Consider the following 15,208-nt stretch of genomic DNA (forward strand, 5'->3'; position numbering starts at 1 on the left):
CATTTTCCAGCTGCATGCTTCCTGTTCTCTGCAGAGTGCTCCATGAACTGCTCCGGCAATGCACTTACTACACGTGCTTGTCAACCAAAACAAGCTTTATGATGACCTTAGACAAGTACTTAACATCCCTGGACCTTAATATATTCATGTGAAAAACAGAGAAAATAATAGTGAGAACTAATTTTGTATCAATTCACAAGTTAAAATTAATGCCTATAAGGCACGTGGAACAGTGCTTGGCATATACAGTAAGTGCTACACACATTTTTCTTTTAACAATATTTATTTGACTCTCTCTCCTTTTGGACTTGTCAGCGCCTTTAAAATAGAGACAAGGTCTTAATCTCTGTATCCCCAATACCCACTACAGTGACTGGCAAATGGGAGAAATTCAGTGAATGAATGTCACAAATCAATTAATAAGTCATTTTTTTATCTCACAAAAAATGTAAAATGTAGATATTAGAAATGATAAGCCAAAGCATTCCTTTCTTTTTAATCTACCTTGTTTAAAAATATATTATGGGCCCTGGCTGGTTTGGCTCAGTGGTTAGAGTGTCAGCCTGTGGTCCAGACAGACCCGGGTTCGGTTCCCGCTAAGGGCACGTACCTCGGTTGCAGTTTGTCCCTGGCCCTGGTTGGTCGTGCGGGTGGCAGCCACTCAATGTGTCCCTTCCACATCAATGTTTCTCTCTCTCTCTCTCCCCCTCCCACTCTATCTGAACAAAATATCGAAAGGTGTCCTCAGGTAAGGATAAAAAAATAAAAAATAATTTACGGAGTTCATAAACTACAGCCTGGCATTTCAAATATGTAATTACATGAAACGAGTTAAAATTAAGGCTAGAACTGCATCATCAATACCACTAAAACATCGGTGTCAAAATGGCCAGCTTTAGAATTAAGTACACTTACATACACTTTGAATCTAAGAATTAAACATTTTTCCCTTTTGCTACAGAAAAAACCAAGTCCAGAGCCTTCGCTCAAGAACAGGACTTGCTATCGTAATTTCTCCCACAGGTCTAGGGAGGACAGAGCTGAACGACAAAGTTCACCTACTTAATCTGCCACGTGTCTGCAGTAGGACAGTGTCAAAGTTGTTGGCGAAGAAGGGAGTCAACTGGGGCGTTCAAAAGAAAATACAAATGACCGAGGCTCCAAGCTCCCGGACCTGCCGGCCCCAGGTGCTGAGCGGGCACTGGATGCCCCAGGCCCCGGCGGAAAACAGCCGTTTCCACGCCACCTTGTTTCCCATTCCTTCAGGGCACCTGGTCCAGGCCCATACACCACCCTCTTTAAAACAGCACTGCTAATATTATAATATTCCGGCTCTTTCCAGATGATTTCTAACGCTACTGAAAATGAGTCTGTCACAGAACTGGCAGGACTTCCCTCTTTCCCTGGTGCCTGAACAAAAGTCCAGTGGTCAGAGACACTACAAGACTAAAGCACTGGGAAAAGTAAATATGAATGGAAGTACTGAGAGAAGAAACAAATGGTTAATAACCTTCTCTTCTCCACACCCTAGAAGTTCTACTGCTGAGGACAAACTCAGACACAGGCACATGGAAAGCTGTCCTGCTTTTCCAGTAACTTCACAGCTAAATGACATCCCTTGATGCGGTGACTTCTCTTCTGCTTTCCCATAAATGAGCATAAGATGCATGACCATTCCCATCGGAGAACGAGTACTTCCAAAGTAAGGATGCAGCACAACACACACATCTTAATAGTGGTTTTCTACAATTAAGTGTTAAGCTTTTTGTTTTAAACGAGGGGAAAAAAGAAAGAAAGGAAAAAGAAAACTGAGGTCTCAATCTGACAGGGATTATTATATCTGAGGATTAAAATTTCGAAGTACATACCTCTTAGTTTCTTGTCTTTTAATTACTGCATAAATGGTTGCCTAGGAAACCTCCCGACTGGATGAAGAGGCGCAAATGAATTCTCGTTTCCAAGCCTGCAGGTATGACTCACTACCTCTGCTCTCACAAATAAGTCCTCCTGAGTTCTTAGAGGCGGATATTTCTGCAACCTGGATGACATTAGAAAAGCAAAATGGGAATAATTATTCGTTTTGAATGTAGGTGTCCAACAGGAATAAAAGTTAAGGACAATGCTGTGTTCACATCAAGTGCAGAAGAGAAATGCATCTCCTCAAAAACGCCCATACAATCTATCTTAGGTAGTTATGGAGTGTTCTTTTTATGGCAATATGTTGACATGACAGTGATTAAATGTTACAATGTAAGAGAATAGAGAAGACACTGGAACAGTAAGACCACAGAGACACCAAAGGAGAATTGAGGACTGTGACCTCCCAAACCACTGCAGACCCACTGAGGTCAAGTTCCCACACATTTCGTGCAACCTGGAGACACCTCTGCCACAAATCTTTAAACAGTGACAAGAAAACACAGCACAGATCACCACAAGCCAACAGGTGCGCAACCTGGGGCAAGGGCACCTCTGAAGGTTCTATTTTAACCGCAGCAGGTGCACTGGAGGAGGAAGAAGTAGATTCAGCCTGCAGATTTCTGAGGGAGGGCAGAATCTTATGTAATTACAGCAAATTAGGAATAACAGAACAGCCTCCAGGCCAAGGCTAAGGCCAGATGATACCATGATTCTGAAGCTGGCATTTTTTTAATGCCTCCCCCTTTGTCCACCCTCCTTTGCTATGTGACATGGACAGGCCTCTCACTGAAAGGTGAAATCGGTTTCTGCACACCTTCGAATCTGGGCTGGCCCTGGGCCTGCTTAGACGAACAGACTGGGGAGAAAGTGGCTTTGAGCAGGTTGAGCCAGCCAGAAAGGGGCCCTGCAGCATCCACTTTCTGAAACTGCTTCTGGGACCTCAGGGCAGAGATGGAAGCAGCAGGAGAAGGGGGCGGGGCAACTGGGCGGGGGGAGGGGGGGGGTAGGCAAAGTCCACCCCTCCTACCCCCTAGGTAGGGCCTTGACTCCCTTCTCTGAGCTGTCTTAGTTTGACTGCTTCCACTGACATCATCTTAACATCATCATCTTAACATCATCATCTCTCTTTTATTGTGGTAAGAACAATCATCATCTAAATTTTAAAAGTTAAAAGCAACTCATTTGGAGAAAAGCAACTACCAGCCCCCACCTCCACTCCCCAGCTCTGAGTCCCTCTCAGAGCTGCTCCCCCCGGAAGGGGGAGGGGAAGGAGATGGGTAACGAGAGAGACAGGCCGCACTCAAAGCCCTCATCACTTTCCCCTGGATAATTAAAATACTCTGCTAACTTCTATCCCTGCTGCTCCAGCCCCACACTGCAGCTAGTGCAGCTAATGCTGATGGCTTGGCTGTAATCCCTCAGGGGCTCCCTCGTGCCCTCAGGATAAAAAATCCAAACTCCCCTCAGCTTACAAAGCTCTCCACCACAGACCCCTGAAAACTTGATTGCATTCCACTGTGACCCTGAACCTATAAAAGAAAAACAGCCCCAAACCTGGCCTAGAACAGAACCAGGTTGCTTGCTACAGAATTCATAATATCCTAATGGGAAGAAATCAACAGCACTCCAGATAAAATGCTTTTTCTAATGCAATTTTCTAATAAACTTTAAGAAGATTAAGGCTTGATCTGGAGAACTCATTACCATCCACCCAGGTGACTGTCAACTATCAGTTAGGGTCTACAGATTTTTAATGATGACTTAATTATGCTTTCTTCCTATATGTCCCCACCAAGAGTGAATGTACCAGGGGCCTCCCTCTTGCACTAAAAACTGTAATAAAACGTTGACACATGCTCATTACTAAACTGAGGAGTTTTCTTTACCAAGCCCTAACCTCAAGCAGGTCCCTAACACCCTGCAGTTTCCAGCATGGGCCTCGGTCTCCAGCCTCTACAGGCCCTTGAACAGGCTGCAACTTCCCCCAGGAGCACCCTCAAACCTGACATTTCCCCTGGCTCTCTGCCCCCCTTGTCACGACCTCCATCTTCTCTAAGCTCACTGTGGCCATCCTCCCAGACGCAGGTCCTATGTCAGTCCCTCCAGAACAGTGTGCCTTGAGCGTGTGGACTGCAGGCCCCCCAGCTGCTTCTCGATCAGAGCGGCCAGCACACTGCACCCTGCGTCTCACCAGACTGGAAGCCTGCTGAGGGCAGCACTGGCCTTTCTGCTCCTCTACCCCCCCCCCCCCACACACACACACAGAGCCTGGCTCAAAGTGAGCACGGAACAGCCCTGGCTGGGGGGCTCGGGTGGTTGGAGTGTTGTCTCCTACACCAAAACGTTTTGGGTTCGATTTCCGACCAGGGCAAATACCTAGGTTGTGGGTGAGATCCCCTGTTGGGGCACGTATGGGAAGCAACCAATCAATGTTTCTCTCTCACATCTACTTTCTGTTTCTTTCTTTCGTTCTACTCCCCCACCCCACCGCCCTCTAAAATCAATGAAAACATATGCTCGGGTGAGGATTTAAAACCAACTGGCCACTATGGCTCAGTTGGTTGAGCATCGACCCATGCACGAAGAGGTCACGGTTCCGTTCCCAGTCAGGGCATGTGCCTGTGTTGGGGTTGCAGGCTCAATCCCTAGTATAGGGCGTGCAGGAGGCAGCTAATTGATGTCTCTGTTTGTCTCTGTCTCTCTCCCTTCGTGTCTCTCTAAAATCAATAACATATTTTTAAAACATGAGCACATAATAAATGTTTGTTGGATGAATGAATGTTAGCTTACGGCAGTAGTCAACCCCACTTCTAGGTGCTCTGAGTTTAGACCAAGTCAAAATCAGATGAGATCACTTGATATTAAAACTGTGGTTTCTGCATCTTAATGACAGAAAGAGAGACAAAGCTGGAAAAAAATGCACTGAAAGAGATAATCACTGTACAGCCTAAACACCATCCCCGAGATGCAGTCAGGTTCTGCAGGCAGCCTCGTCTGGACTGGGCTGGACCGGAACCCTGCAAACCCGGCACAGGGCAGGACGTAAGGACCGACTCAAGTCCACTGAAAAGCGAGAGAGACAGGCAAACAGGAGGTGGTTTACATGCAAAATTTCTGGAAATTTTACAACCAGAGGAAAACTACAGGGGATTTTAGAGAAGAAGCAAAATTCAAATAGGGGAAATAAAAGAAGGATAACAATTTTAAAGCATCCTTACAAAGCTGAATCTTCTTGGCATAAGAATATAAAAATTCAGTTTTTGATGTAAATATATTAGGTAAGTTTTTAGATGTAGTATAGGCCTGACAGAACCAGGAAAATTCAAGAGAAACTGTTTTTTCATTTGTTTGCTGTTTTTAAATTTTTTGTTGGCTTTGGATGGGGGCTGGAGGACTTCTCAGTGGCCTAAGGGAAATACAGCCTGGGTTCCTGCCCATTTCCTGAGGGGTTGTGTCGCTAGAGCACTCTCCTGAAGAACCACCCCCCACTGAAGCCCGGGCACCTTGCTGGAAGGAGAAAATGCCCAGGGGCTTTGCTTTCTCTACACCATTACGAGTTTTCCTCTCACTTAAGAAAACTTCCATTCGGTACTAAACTCCGCAAGTGCGCATGCAGAGGGGCACAGTGGGTGGATGGCAGGCTCCTGCTTCCTGCTGGGGTTCTTGCCATGTTCCCGAGGGGACCGGCTAACTGAGCAAACAGGTGTGTAAACGTTACCTTGTCCCCACATATCGCATCAAGAAATGGACCTGAACAGTGACTGCAGAAAGCAGCCTGGCCAGGTCGGAGAGCGAGCTCGAGGCTCGGGAGCCCGCCCGCAGCTCACCGGGGACACCCTGGTGCGGTGAGGGCAGGTGCAGGCCTCCCGGGTCCGAGGCGCTGCAGTTTCTCTACTAACTGCAGAGATACCAGGATACCAGGAGCCAAAGGTCTTAGACTTAACAGGCCTTTAACCACCTGAGAACAAATTACTGTTTTATATTTCATTTCATCGTGCTCAGCCTTTCTCATTCTTGCACATCCACGCTTAGAAAACAGGGTGACTAATACTAAGACACAGAAACGGTAAACTGAGCAGCCCTCACACAACCGCGCGACCGAACACGTCCAGCAGAACACTGCACGACCTCCTTCACGTATGTGAAAACTTTAGAGGAGGCTTATTACGGAACGTGTGGGAATCCCCCAGATGAACTTAAGAATCTTTTGAGTGACTGAAAGCAGAATTGAGGGGCCGGGGAAAGGATTTCCCCTGTGGTTGATGAAAAGCACGGTTCTGTTTTTGAGTTGTCATGCCAAGGAACCATGAAGCGAGCAAACACCCTCTTCATGTATTTTTTGAACTTTCCCCCTAGTACTGGATTCTAAGACCAACAAACACAAAACACTCTAACACATGCAAAACAATTTCTTAAATAAGTTCACAATAATGAGAAGGAACATGAAGTTCTAACATTCTGGAAACAGACCTTAACTGGCCCACCTTAATGAAACATTTGCAACTATGGATGAAATTAAATGTTACAAATGTGGATTTGCAAAACTGGTCACTTTTGGCGTCACAAACTTTATTACAAGGTTTTTTTTTGAAACAGTAAGTTACCTAAGAGCACATAAAATGACGATTCGATGAATAAAAACATATCAATATACAGATATATAGACATAGATGTATTTTTAAGAACATTCTTCTCATATACTAAAACAATAATTTATTCTTCTTTCATTCTTATTTAGAAATGGACTGGAAGTGAAAATGTAAATAAAGTCATTTGAGTTGAGCACACAAAAAAAAATTCAAACACGTCGACAATTTCACCTCATGAACAACATGGAAACAAGCAAGCTGTCATCTGAACTCCTAAGATTTGGCTGCTTTATGGGCAGTAGAGGGCTAAACCTCCTGTTATGATGCCAGAATACGTGTGGGAGAACACTGAAACTCATAAATCTTTAAGGCAATTTCATACACAGAAAAACTTCCAGCCTGGCCGGTGTGACTCAGCGGTTAGAGCATCGATCGACCTGTGGTCCAGAGAGACCAGGTTCGGTTCCTACTAAGGGCATGTACCTCGGTTGCAGTTTGTCCCGGGCCCTGGTTGGGTTGTGTGGGTAGCAGCCACTCGATGTGTCCCTTTCACGTCGATGTTTCTCTCTCTCTGTTCCTCTCTCCCTCCCACTCTATCTGAACAAAAAATGGAAAAATGTCCTCGGGTGAGGATAAAAAAAAAAAAAGAAAAACTTCCATCAAACTAATTAGGAAAAAATATATTTTGGTATATTGATTAGATAAGCTTCAGTATGGATAAAATGTTCTTACACTAAACTCCCAACAGTAGATGAAGATGAGGCTCTCTGCTGGAGGAATAAAGAACCAGCTGGTGGCCACCCGAGCAGCCCAGAGCAGCCCACACGAGGACACGGTGTGCAGGGCACGAAGCCTCTAGAGTAAAGACGATAAACCAAACAGGCCTGGAGGAGAGACTCAACGCAGCTAACTACATCAAATCCTTCTTGGGCCTAAGCAATTTTTATTAATTCCTAAGGCTTTAAACACAAAATCTCTACTGAGTACCAAAAAAAAAAAAAAAAAAGTAGCCATGGCTCAAATACAGGGTACAGATAAACAGAACAATTAACAGAATTCTTAAACTGCGTCCACACTGGACTTAGTGACTTACTTCCAAAGAGTACGGAAAGGGGGCAGGGACACACTTCCTGGGGAGAACCTGCCTAGCACTCCGCTGGCCAAGTGATCAGGGGCACGTCCCCAGGGATGAGTCCTGTGGCTCTCACGTTCCCTTCATACAATGGGGTAATGTCACTTCACCTCTGCAGTCTTCCTGTCAAAAACCCATAAATCAGAAAAGCATAAGAAAAATCCAAACTAAGGGACATTCTACAAATTATCTACCCAGCATTCCTGAAAACTGACAAGGGCATCAAAAACCAGGCAAGTCTGAGAAACTGTCCCTGACCAGAGCAAATGACGGAGACATCATGACAGATGTAACATGGTATGTGGGTGAATCCTGGAAAGGAACAAGGACATTAGGGGGAAACTAGTGAAATCTGAGTAAAGTGTGGATTTTAGTTAACAGTAACGCACTGACGCTCGTTCCTGAACTTTGACAAATGAACATAATGTAAGAGTCAGCAGTGGGGGTAAATGGGTGAGGGACACATGGGAACTCTCTGTACCACCTTTGCAACTCTTCTTCAAATCTAAAATTATTTAAAATAAAGGGTTTATTTAAACTGTTAAAAGCTGAGCCCACGGCATCACCATAGCTGGTTACACCAACAAGCTCAGGCTAGGATCCTGACCGTCTGGACGCTGGCCAACAGACGCTTTGGTCAATTTGGGAACCTGTCTAAGATGCCAAGAGACCACAGATGGCATGCATGTGACAAAAACAAACATCTCTGAAGTGCCTAACACTTCCATTTGAAGTGAAAAATAGGCAGTTTTATGCAAGAAAAAAGACAAAGGCTAAATGGTTTGGCCTGGAGCCATGGACGCTCTGTGAAAACACATGACAAACCAGCCTTCATTCTTCACTTGCAAACCCCACTGCCAGAACCCAAGCAGATGTGAAAGTTACGCAGGCTCCGTGGGTGATTTCTTTACCATAAAAATAAAAGGTAAATCAGAGACAGAGTAGGGGTACAGATAACGCTATTTTCAAGAATCTGCTCAGTTAGGGAACATGTGGTGCCATGCAAGCCATGTTTTGTGAAGCAGAGGCAAAGCCTTTGAAGTGCTGCTCAATATAGAAAACGTGGTCTTTACAGAATAAACATGTGGTATGATTCTGTTTAGTGACACAGAGTTCTGTAATCGCCTTGAATTTTAATCAAAAAAGAACTCTGGGGATTTATCTTCTCTAACTCAAAACTTCCAGAATTTATAAACTTTCAACAAACATGATTTATATTTTGTTTGAAAACATGTACTACACAAATTTACGAAGATTAAAATCATACACAGTATCTTTCCTGACCACAATGGAATGAAACTAGAAATGAGTAGCCAAAGAAAAACTGGAAAATTCACGAGCATGTGGGAAGTAAACAACATACTCTTGAACTACCAATAGGTCACAGAAGAAATCCAAGGAGAAATCAGAAAATATCTTGAGAGAAAAGAAAATGAAAACACAACACAGCAAAATTTATGGGATGCAACAAAAACAATACCAAGAGGTAAGTTTATAGTGGTAAACACCTACAATAAAAAAAACGAAAGAAAGAAAAGGACGATTCCAAATAAACAAGCTAACTTTACACCTCAATGAACTAAAGATGAATAAGCCTAAAGTTAGAAGGAAGGAAATAATAAATATAATAGCCAAAATTAATGAGAGAGTAGAAAAACAACAGAAAAAAAAAATCAACAAAACTAACAGTTGGTTTTTTTTAAAAGACCAACAGAATTGATGAACTTTAACAATGACTAAGTAAAAAAGAGAGGACTCAATAAACTCAGAAATGAAAGAGAAAACATAATAACTAATGCCACAGCCGTGGCCAGTTTTGCTCAGCACGCATACCTCGGTTGCGGTTCCTCCCCAGACCTGGTCAAGTCGTGCGGGAGGCAACCAGTTGACGTGATATATCGATGTTTCTCTCTCTCTCTGTCTCTCCCCCACCCCTCCTCCCTCCTACTCTGTCTAAAGATAAATGGAAAAATATACCAACAAATTGGATAACCTAGAAGAAATGGATAAATTCCTACAAACATACAACTGACCAAGACTGAATCATAAATTAATAAGAAATGTGAGCAAATCTGCAACTAGTAAGTAGGGTTGAATTGGAATAAAAAACTTCCCAACAGCCCAGCCAATGTGGCTCAGTGGTTGAGTGTCAACCCATGCGCCAAGAGTTCGATTTCCAATCAGGGCACAAGCCCAGGTGGTGGGCCCGATCCCCAGTGGGGGGCATGCAGGAGGCGGTCAATCAATGTTCTCTCAGCGATGTTTCTATCTCTCTTTCCCTCTCCCTTCATCTCTCTCTAAAATCATATACATATTTGGTTTAGATATATATCTAAAATATATATATATATATATATATATATATATATTTTTTTAAAAAACACAAAAAACTTTCCAACAAAGAAAAGCCCAACACCAATGACTTTACTGGTGAATTCTATCAAATACTTAAAGAAGTATTAAAAAGATAACAGTTTAATTAATAATTCTTCTTAAATTGGTATGGACGCAAGGATAGACATGTAGACCAATGGAACAGAATAGAGAGCTCAGAAATAAATCCACATATATACAGTCAACAGATCTCCAATAAGGGCACCAAGAATACACATGGGGGAAAAACATTCACTTCAATAAACGGTGCTAGGAAACTAGATATCTACATGCTGAAGAATGAAACTGGACCCTTGTTTGGTATCATACACAAAAGTCAACTCAAAATGGGTTAAAGACCTGAAACTATAAAACCCCTAGCAGAAACAGGGGGAAAGCTTTATGACATTGATCTTGCAACAAACGCAAAATTAAACAATAAGAACTATTTAACACTAAAAAACTTTTGCACAGCAAAGGAAACAGAGTGAAAAGAAAATCCACAGAATGGGAGGCAAATATTTGCAAACTACATGTGGATATATAGCTATGGGTATGTTAATATCCACAATACGTAGAGACCCTTCTAATTTAATAGTTAGCAAGTAAATAAAGAGATTTTAAAATGGGCAAAGGACCTGAATAGACCAAGACATACAAATGGCTAACAGGTGGATAAAAAGATGCTCGACATCACTAATTATCAGGGAAATACAAATCAAAACCACAGTAAGATATCATCTCACCTGTTAAAATGGCTATTATCCAAAATACATGAATAAACAAATAAGTGTTGGCAAGGATGTGAAGAAATTAGAACATTTGTGCACTGTTGGTGGGAATGTAAAATGGTACAGCTGCTATGAAAAACAATGGAGGTTCCTTAAAATAGTAAAAATAGAACTACTATATGATGCAGCAATTCTACTTTTGAGTATATTCAATCCATAAGAATTGAAAGCAGGGCCTCAGAGATATTTGCACCCCATGTTCACTGCAGTATTATTCGCATTAACCAAGAAGGGGAAACCACCTAGATGTCTATCCACAAATGAATGGATGAAGAAAATATGGTATATACATACAATGGAATATCAATCAATCCTTAAAAAGAAGGAAAGCCTGTTCTATTCAACAACATGAATGGACCTTGAGGACATTATGCTAAGTGAATTAGCCAATCACAGAAGGATAAATACTGCACAATTTCCATTGACATGAGGTATCTAAAGCAGTCAGACTCGTAGAAGCTCTAAGTTCAGGATGGCTGCCAGGGAGAACACAGAGTGCTGTTCAGAGTACGTAAAGTTTCAGTCATGCAAGATGAGAGAGTTGTAGAGATCTGCTATCCAACAGTGTGCTTACAGTTAACAACAACCTACTACACTTAGAAAGTTAAAAGGGTAGCCCCGCTGGTGTGGCTCAGTGGTTGAGCATCGACCCATGCACCAAGAGATCATCGGTTCGATTCCCGGTCAGGGCACATGCCCAGGTTGTGAGCCTGATCCCCAGTGGGGGGCATGCAGGAGGCAGCCAATCGATGTTTTCTCTCATCGATGTTTCTATTTCTCTCCCTCTCCCTCTCCCTTCCTCTAAAATCAATAAAGGAAAAAAAAAGTTAAGAGGGTAAGAAAATGTTATCACCGTTCTATTTGTTTAGGAATACACCCGTACTTAGTAAAAGTGTAAAAACATATACGAGAAGGACAAACACCAAATTCAGGATAGTTATCTCTGTAAAGTAGAAAGGAGGACAGGCTTGTGGAAGTGGAAGAATACACATCATTTTGTTTATTTTGTTACTCCTCACTTGAGGCTACTTTTTCCATTGAGTTTTAGAGAGTAAAAGGGGGGGGGGCATGGATTGATTCCTCCTGCACTTGCCCCTCAGGGCAGTGGATCGAACCAACCCAGGTACATGCCCTCGACCAGGTATCGAACCCACGACCCTTTGGTGCATGGGCAGATGCTCTAACCATTAATCTACACCGGTCAGGGCACACATAATGTTTCAATAATTATGTAACATTTTAATTCCATAATCTTCCTTATGCTTTCTTCACATGCCTGAAACATTCCATAATTTTTTTTTATCCTCACCCGAGGACATTTTTGCATCTATCTTCAGATAGGGAGGGAGGGAGGGAGGGAGAGAGAGAGAGAGAAAAAGAAACATCGACGTGAGAGAGACACATCAACTGGATGCCACCCACACGACCCCAACCGGGGCCAGGGACAAACCGCAACCAAGGCACATGCCCCTAACAGGAACCGAACCCGGGCCTCTCTGGTCCGCAGGCTGGCGCTCTATCCGCTGAGCCAAACCGGCCAGGGCTCTATAATTTTTTAAAGTAACTTTAAAAAAAAGGTACAACTTGCCCCGTATCACATATTCTCTGCCTTCTTTTTACCACAACCAATAGGACAGATGGCATTCAAGTGGACAACAGATTATCATGAATGTCACCACATTCTGAAATAAGAACAAATGTCATGGTGGAAGAAAAAAAGAAAAGAGCTACAGAGTTCTTTTCTCTTTTATAATCTGTTTTTAATGTTGTGATCTCAGAAGTATTTACAAGATGCTAACTCCTTACAATGTACCAGCAATGATCATTTTTAAGTGGCTACTACACAGATAAAATCCTGTATAACTTCCATAGTAATTCTACTTCTGTTTCTCCTGATTAAGAAATTATCAGATTTCAAGTGAATCAAAGTAAAATTAAAGGGTAACTTTGCTTTTGTCCAGTTTCAAACACGGTGGCACCATAATTTAAATCAAAGCAGTCTGACTGTGAGCCAGGAAAAAGCCTCAGAGAAAACTTCTAAAAGTAGGATTCAGACTAAAAGAAGATACCTAGCACTGTTCTTCCTAAATTCTAACATTTTCCAATACAATAAAAAAAAAAAAATGCTAAAGTATAATTCCAATTATGTAAAACACAATGTGCTCATGGTTTCTACATATAAATGCTAGCAAAATAAAGAGAAGTCCTGGGTAATTTAAATAAAAAAAAACAAACACATTGACATGAATCATTCACATAGCTGACTTAAAATTATTTCCCTAAATAAGAATACTTCCACAACTGCCAACTTCACTCTTGTTTAGCTCTGATCTTCGTTTCAAATTTCAAAATATATTAAAATTACTTTCATGTCCCTAGGATGGGTCTACAGAAATAATATCTTTCCATGTTCTCACCCAACCTTCTGAACTGTGTATAACAGTAAAACAACACATAAAAGAATTCAGAAGCTGAAACAAAGAAAAAAGGTGCAGGGAGGGGGACAGGGTGAAAAACTCAAAGATTTTAACTGGTTAATTTAGGGCAAACAGGTTTTGTACAGATCCAAGGCACGGAGAACCATCTAGTTTTTCTTTTGCCATTATTAATTACTCAGGACCAGTACTGAGAATGAAAGTCTGGCCCTGGCTGGGTGGCTCAGTTGGTTGGAACTTCATCAGGTACACCAAAAGGTTTTGGGTTTGATTCTCAGCCAAGGCACATACCTAGATTGCAGGTTCAATCCCTGGTCAGGGTGCGTGCGGGAGGCAACAGATTGATGTCCCCCCCCTCCCGCCTCCTCTCTAAAATCAGAAAACATATCCTCAGGTGAGGATTAAAAAGACTAAATTTTGTGTTCTATATATGTTTGATATAAAGATTTATAGACACAGTAGCAAAGAAGGGGGAAAACAGAATTAAACAATCAAAATTCTCAAATACAGGCCTCTAGAAAGGTTGCTTTACCTGGAAGGAAATCTGTTATGATCTATGTTCTGTTAGGCAAAAGCTTTCCTAACTTAAAGGAACGTTAGCCACAATCTCCTCCTTTTCAACACTATATGTTTCGAGTCCTCCTTCTCTCGACACTGTCAAAAAAATATTTTTCATCCACATTTTACCAGCAATCCACGAGATCCTAACTTTTAGAAGGGAATTCAGACCTCAGTTCAGGTTCTCGGCGACACAGGCACTCCCCCTGGTGGCAGCAAAGGGAACTGCCGGTCCCTGGCACTGGAGCCCAGAAGTTATTTCTGAGTTTCGCAGCACTGGAGCAGGTACTTCCTTGTCTTCAAGCGACTTCCTTCCTCAAGGCAGCTCAACCAAAAACACATTTAAAGCAGCATCTGACCCCGTATCACTGGAAGATAGGTCTGAAGCAGTAGGTACAACCTAATTTTAACTTCTAAGGGTTTGATGTAGTTTCAAAGCAACAGCTGAGGTAGTATTGTGGGCTTATATATTATTCATGACCATTAGCCAAATAGGAAAGTGAGCAGTGGGCAAAACTTTCCATGAGAAAGAGGAGTTATTGTCCAAGTTATTTTTAATACTCTCACAAAGTACAAATGTAGGGTATTAGTTTGTGTATCATGGATCTACTTGTTACCAAAAGTACTTCTTTCAAAAGGACAAGGCAGAAATAACTTCCCAAATAGGTGTCAGGTTTATGGCACATGTCATGCTGCTTTATCCTCGCAGGTGTGTCTCACCTTCAGAGTGACAGACAAACACAAGTGTCCCATCAATCTCTGTCGAATTTTCTTTGGCAAGAGGGAAAAGAAAAAAAGGTAGGATTGGGTTAAATAGTTGGTACCTTATTTGGGAAAATGGCTTAATGAATTTCAGTGGAAGAATTAGTTGATTCCGAAATAAATGTTTTGTATTTGCATGAACTTGGGCAGAATTATGAGCAAACTGTTCTATGGTTGTTGATTTTTCATTAAAATTAAGCAATTTTCTACCTAAACGATATTCATTTTTGCTAAGGAAGTCAAATTCAATACATGAGGACATGCAGGAGAAAGGTATAAAGTCACTAACCCCAGAGATCCTGATTCCTGGTCTGGTGCAGAACCTGGCTAGACCTAGCTATAAAGTTCTCCAGAAGGGTTTCTTTTTCTTAATTGCACTCTATGCCCACCTCACTCCCAAAGGATCTTCTGCCCAGATTCCCTGATGTCTTCACACATATGTGTTTGGGGACAGATGAGTATATGCCCTAGATCTAGAAGGGTGTATCTTTCTGTATCTAAAAGATCCAAAGGTGTTGAACTGTCAATCAGTTTCCTCCCTGAAGAATTGTAAGGTGAAGGCAACCTACCACCACACATTTGAACCAGTTTACATGGATAGATTATTAATATAAGAAACTACCATTTCTTTCAACAGCAAGTGTTAAT

General features: G+C 42.2%; 1 protein-coding gene across 25 annotated transcripts in view; it reads right to left on the reverse strand.

The window, feature by feature from the left end:
* The window catches only part of LOC118620512, a 185,896-nt gene that overhangs the window by 113,695 nt on the left and 56,993 nt on the right, over window positions 1-15,208 (reverse strand). For 16 of the 25 annotated variants that reach the window (XR_004957432.1, XR_004957424.1, XR_004957423.1 and 13 more), the window contains 2 exons: window positions 7,603-7,764; window positions 1,869-2,038 (listed from right to left, as the gene is read on the reverse strand). Coding sequence is in view for 1 of the 25 variants with exons in the window: in XM_036247647.1 (XP_036103540.1) it covers window positions 7,743-7,764; window positions 7,836-7,953; window positions 14,519-14,565 (187 nt within the window). In the remaining 24 variants the exon portion in view is untranslated. Of the gene's footprint in view, window positions 1-1,867; window positions 2,039-7,602; window positions 7,765-7,835; window positions 7,954-13,772; window positions 13,895-14,518; window positions 14,570-15,208 lie in introns of those variants that run through there. The other 9 variants (XR_004957436.1, XR_004957433.1, XR_004957430.1 and 6 more) reach the window with 6 other exon arrangements.

Source organism: Molossus molossus, unplaced genomic scaffold, assembly GCF_014108415.1.
Source record: "Molossus molossus isolate mMolMol1 unplaced genomic scaffold, mMolMol1.p scaffold_m16_p_7, whole genome shotgun sequence".
In the NCBI taxonomy this organism is placed as follows: Eukaryota; Metazoa; Chordata; class Mammalia; order Chiroptera; family Molossidae; genus Molossus; species Molossus molossus.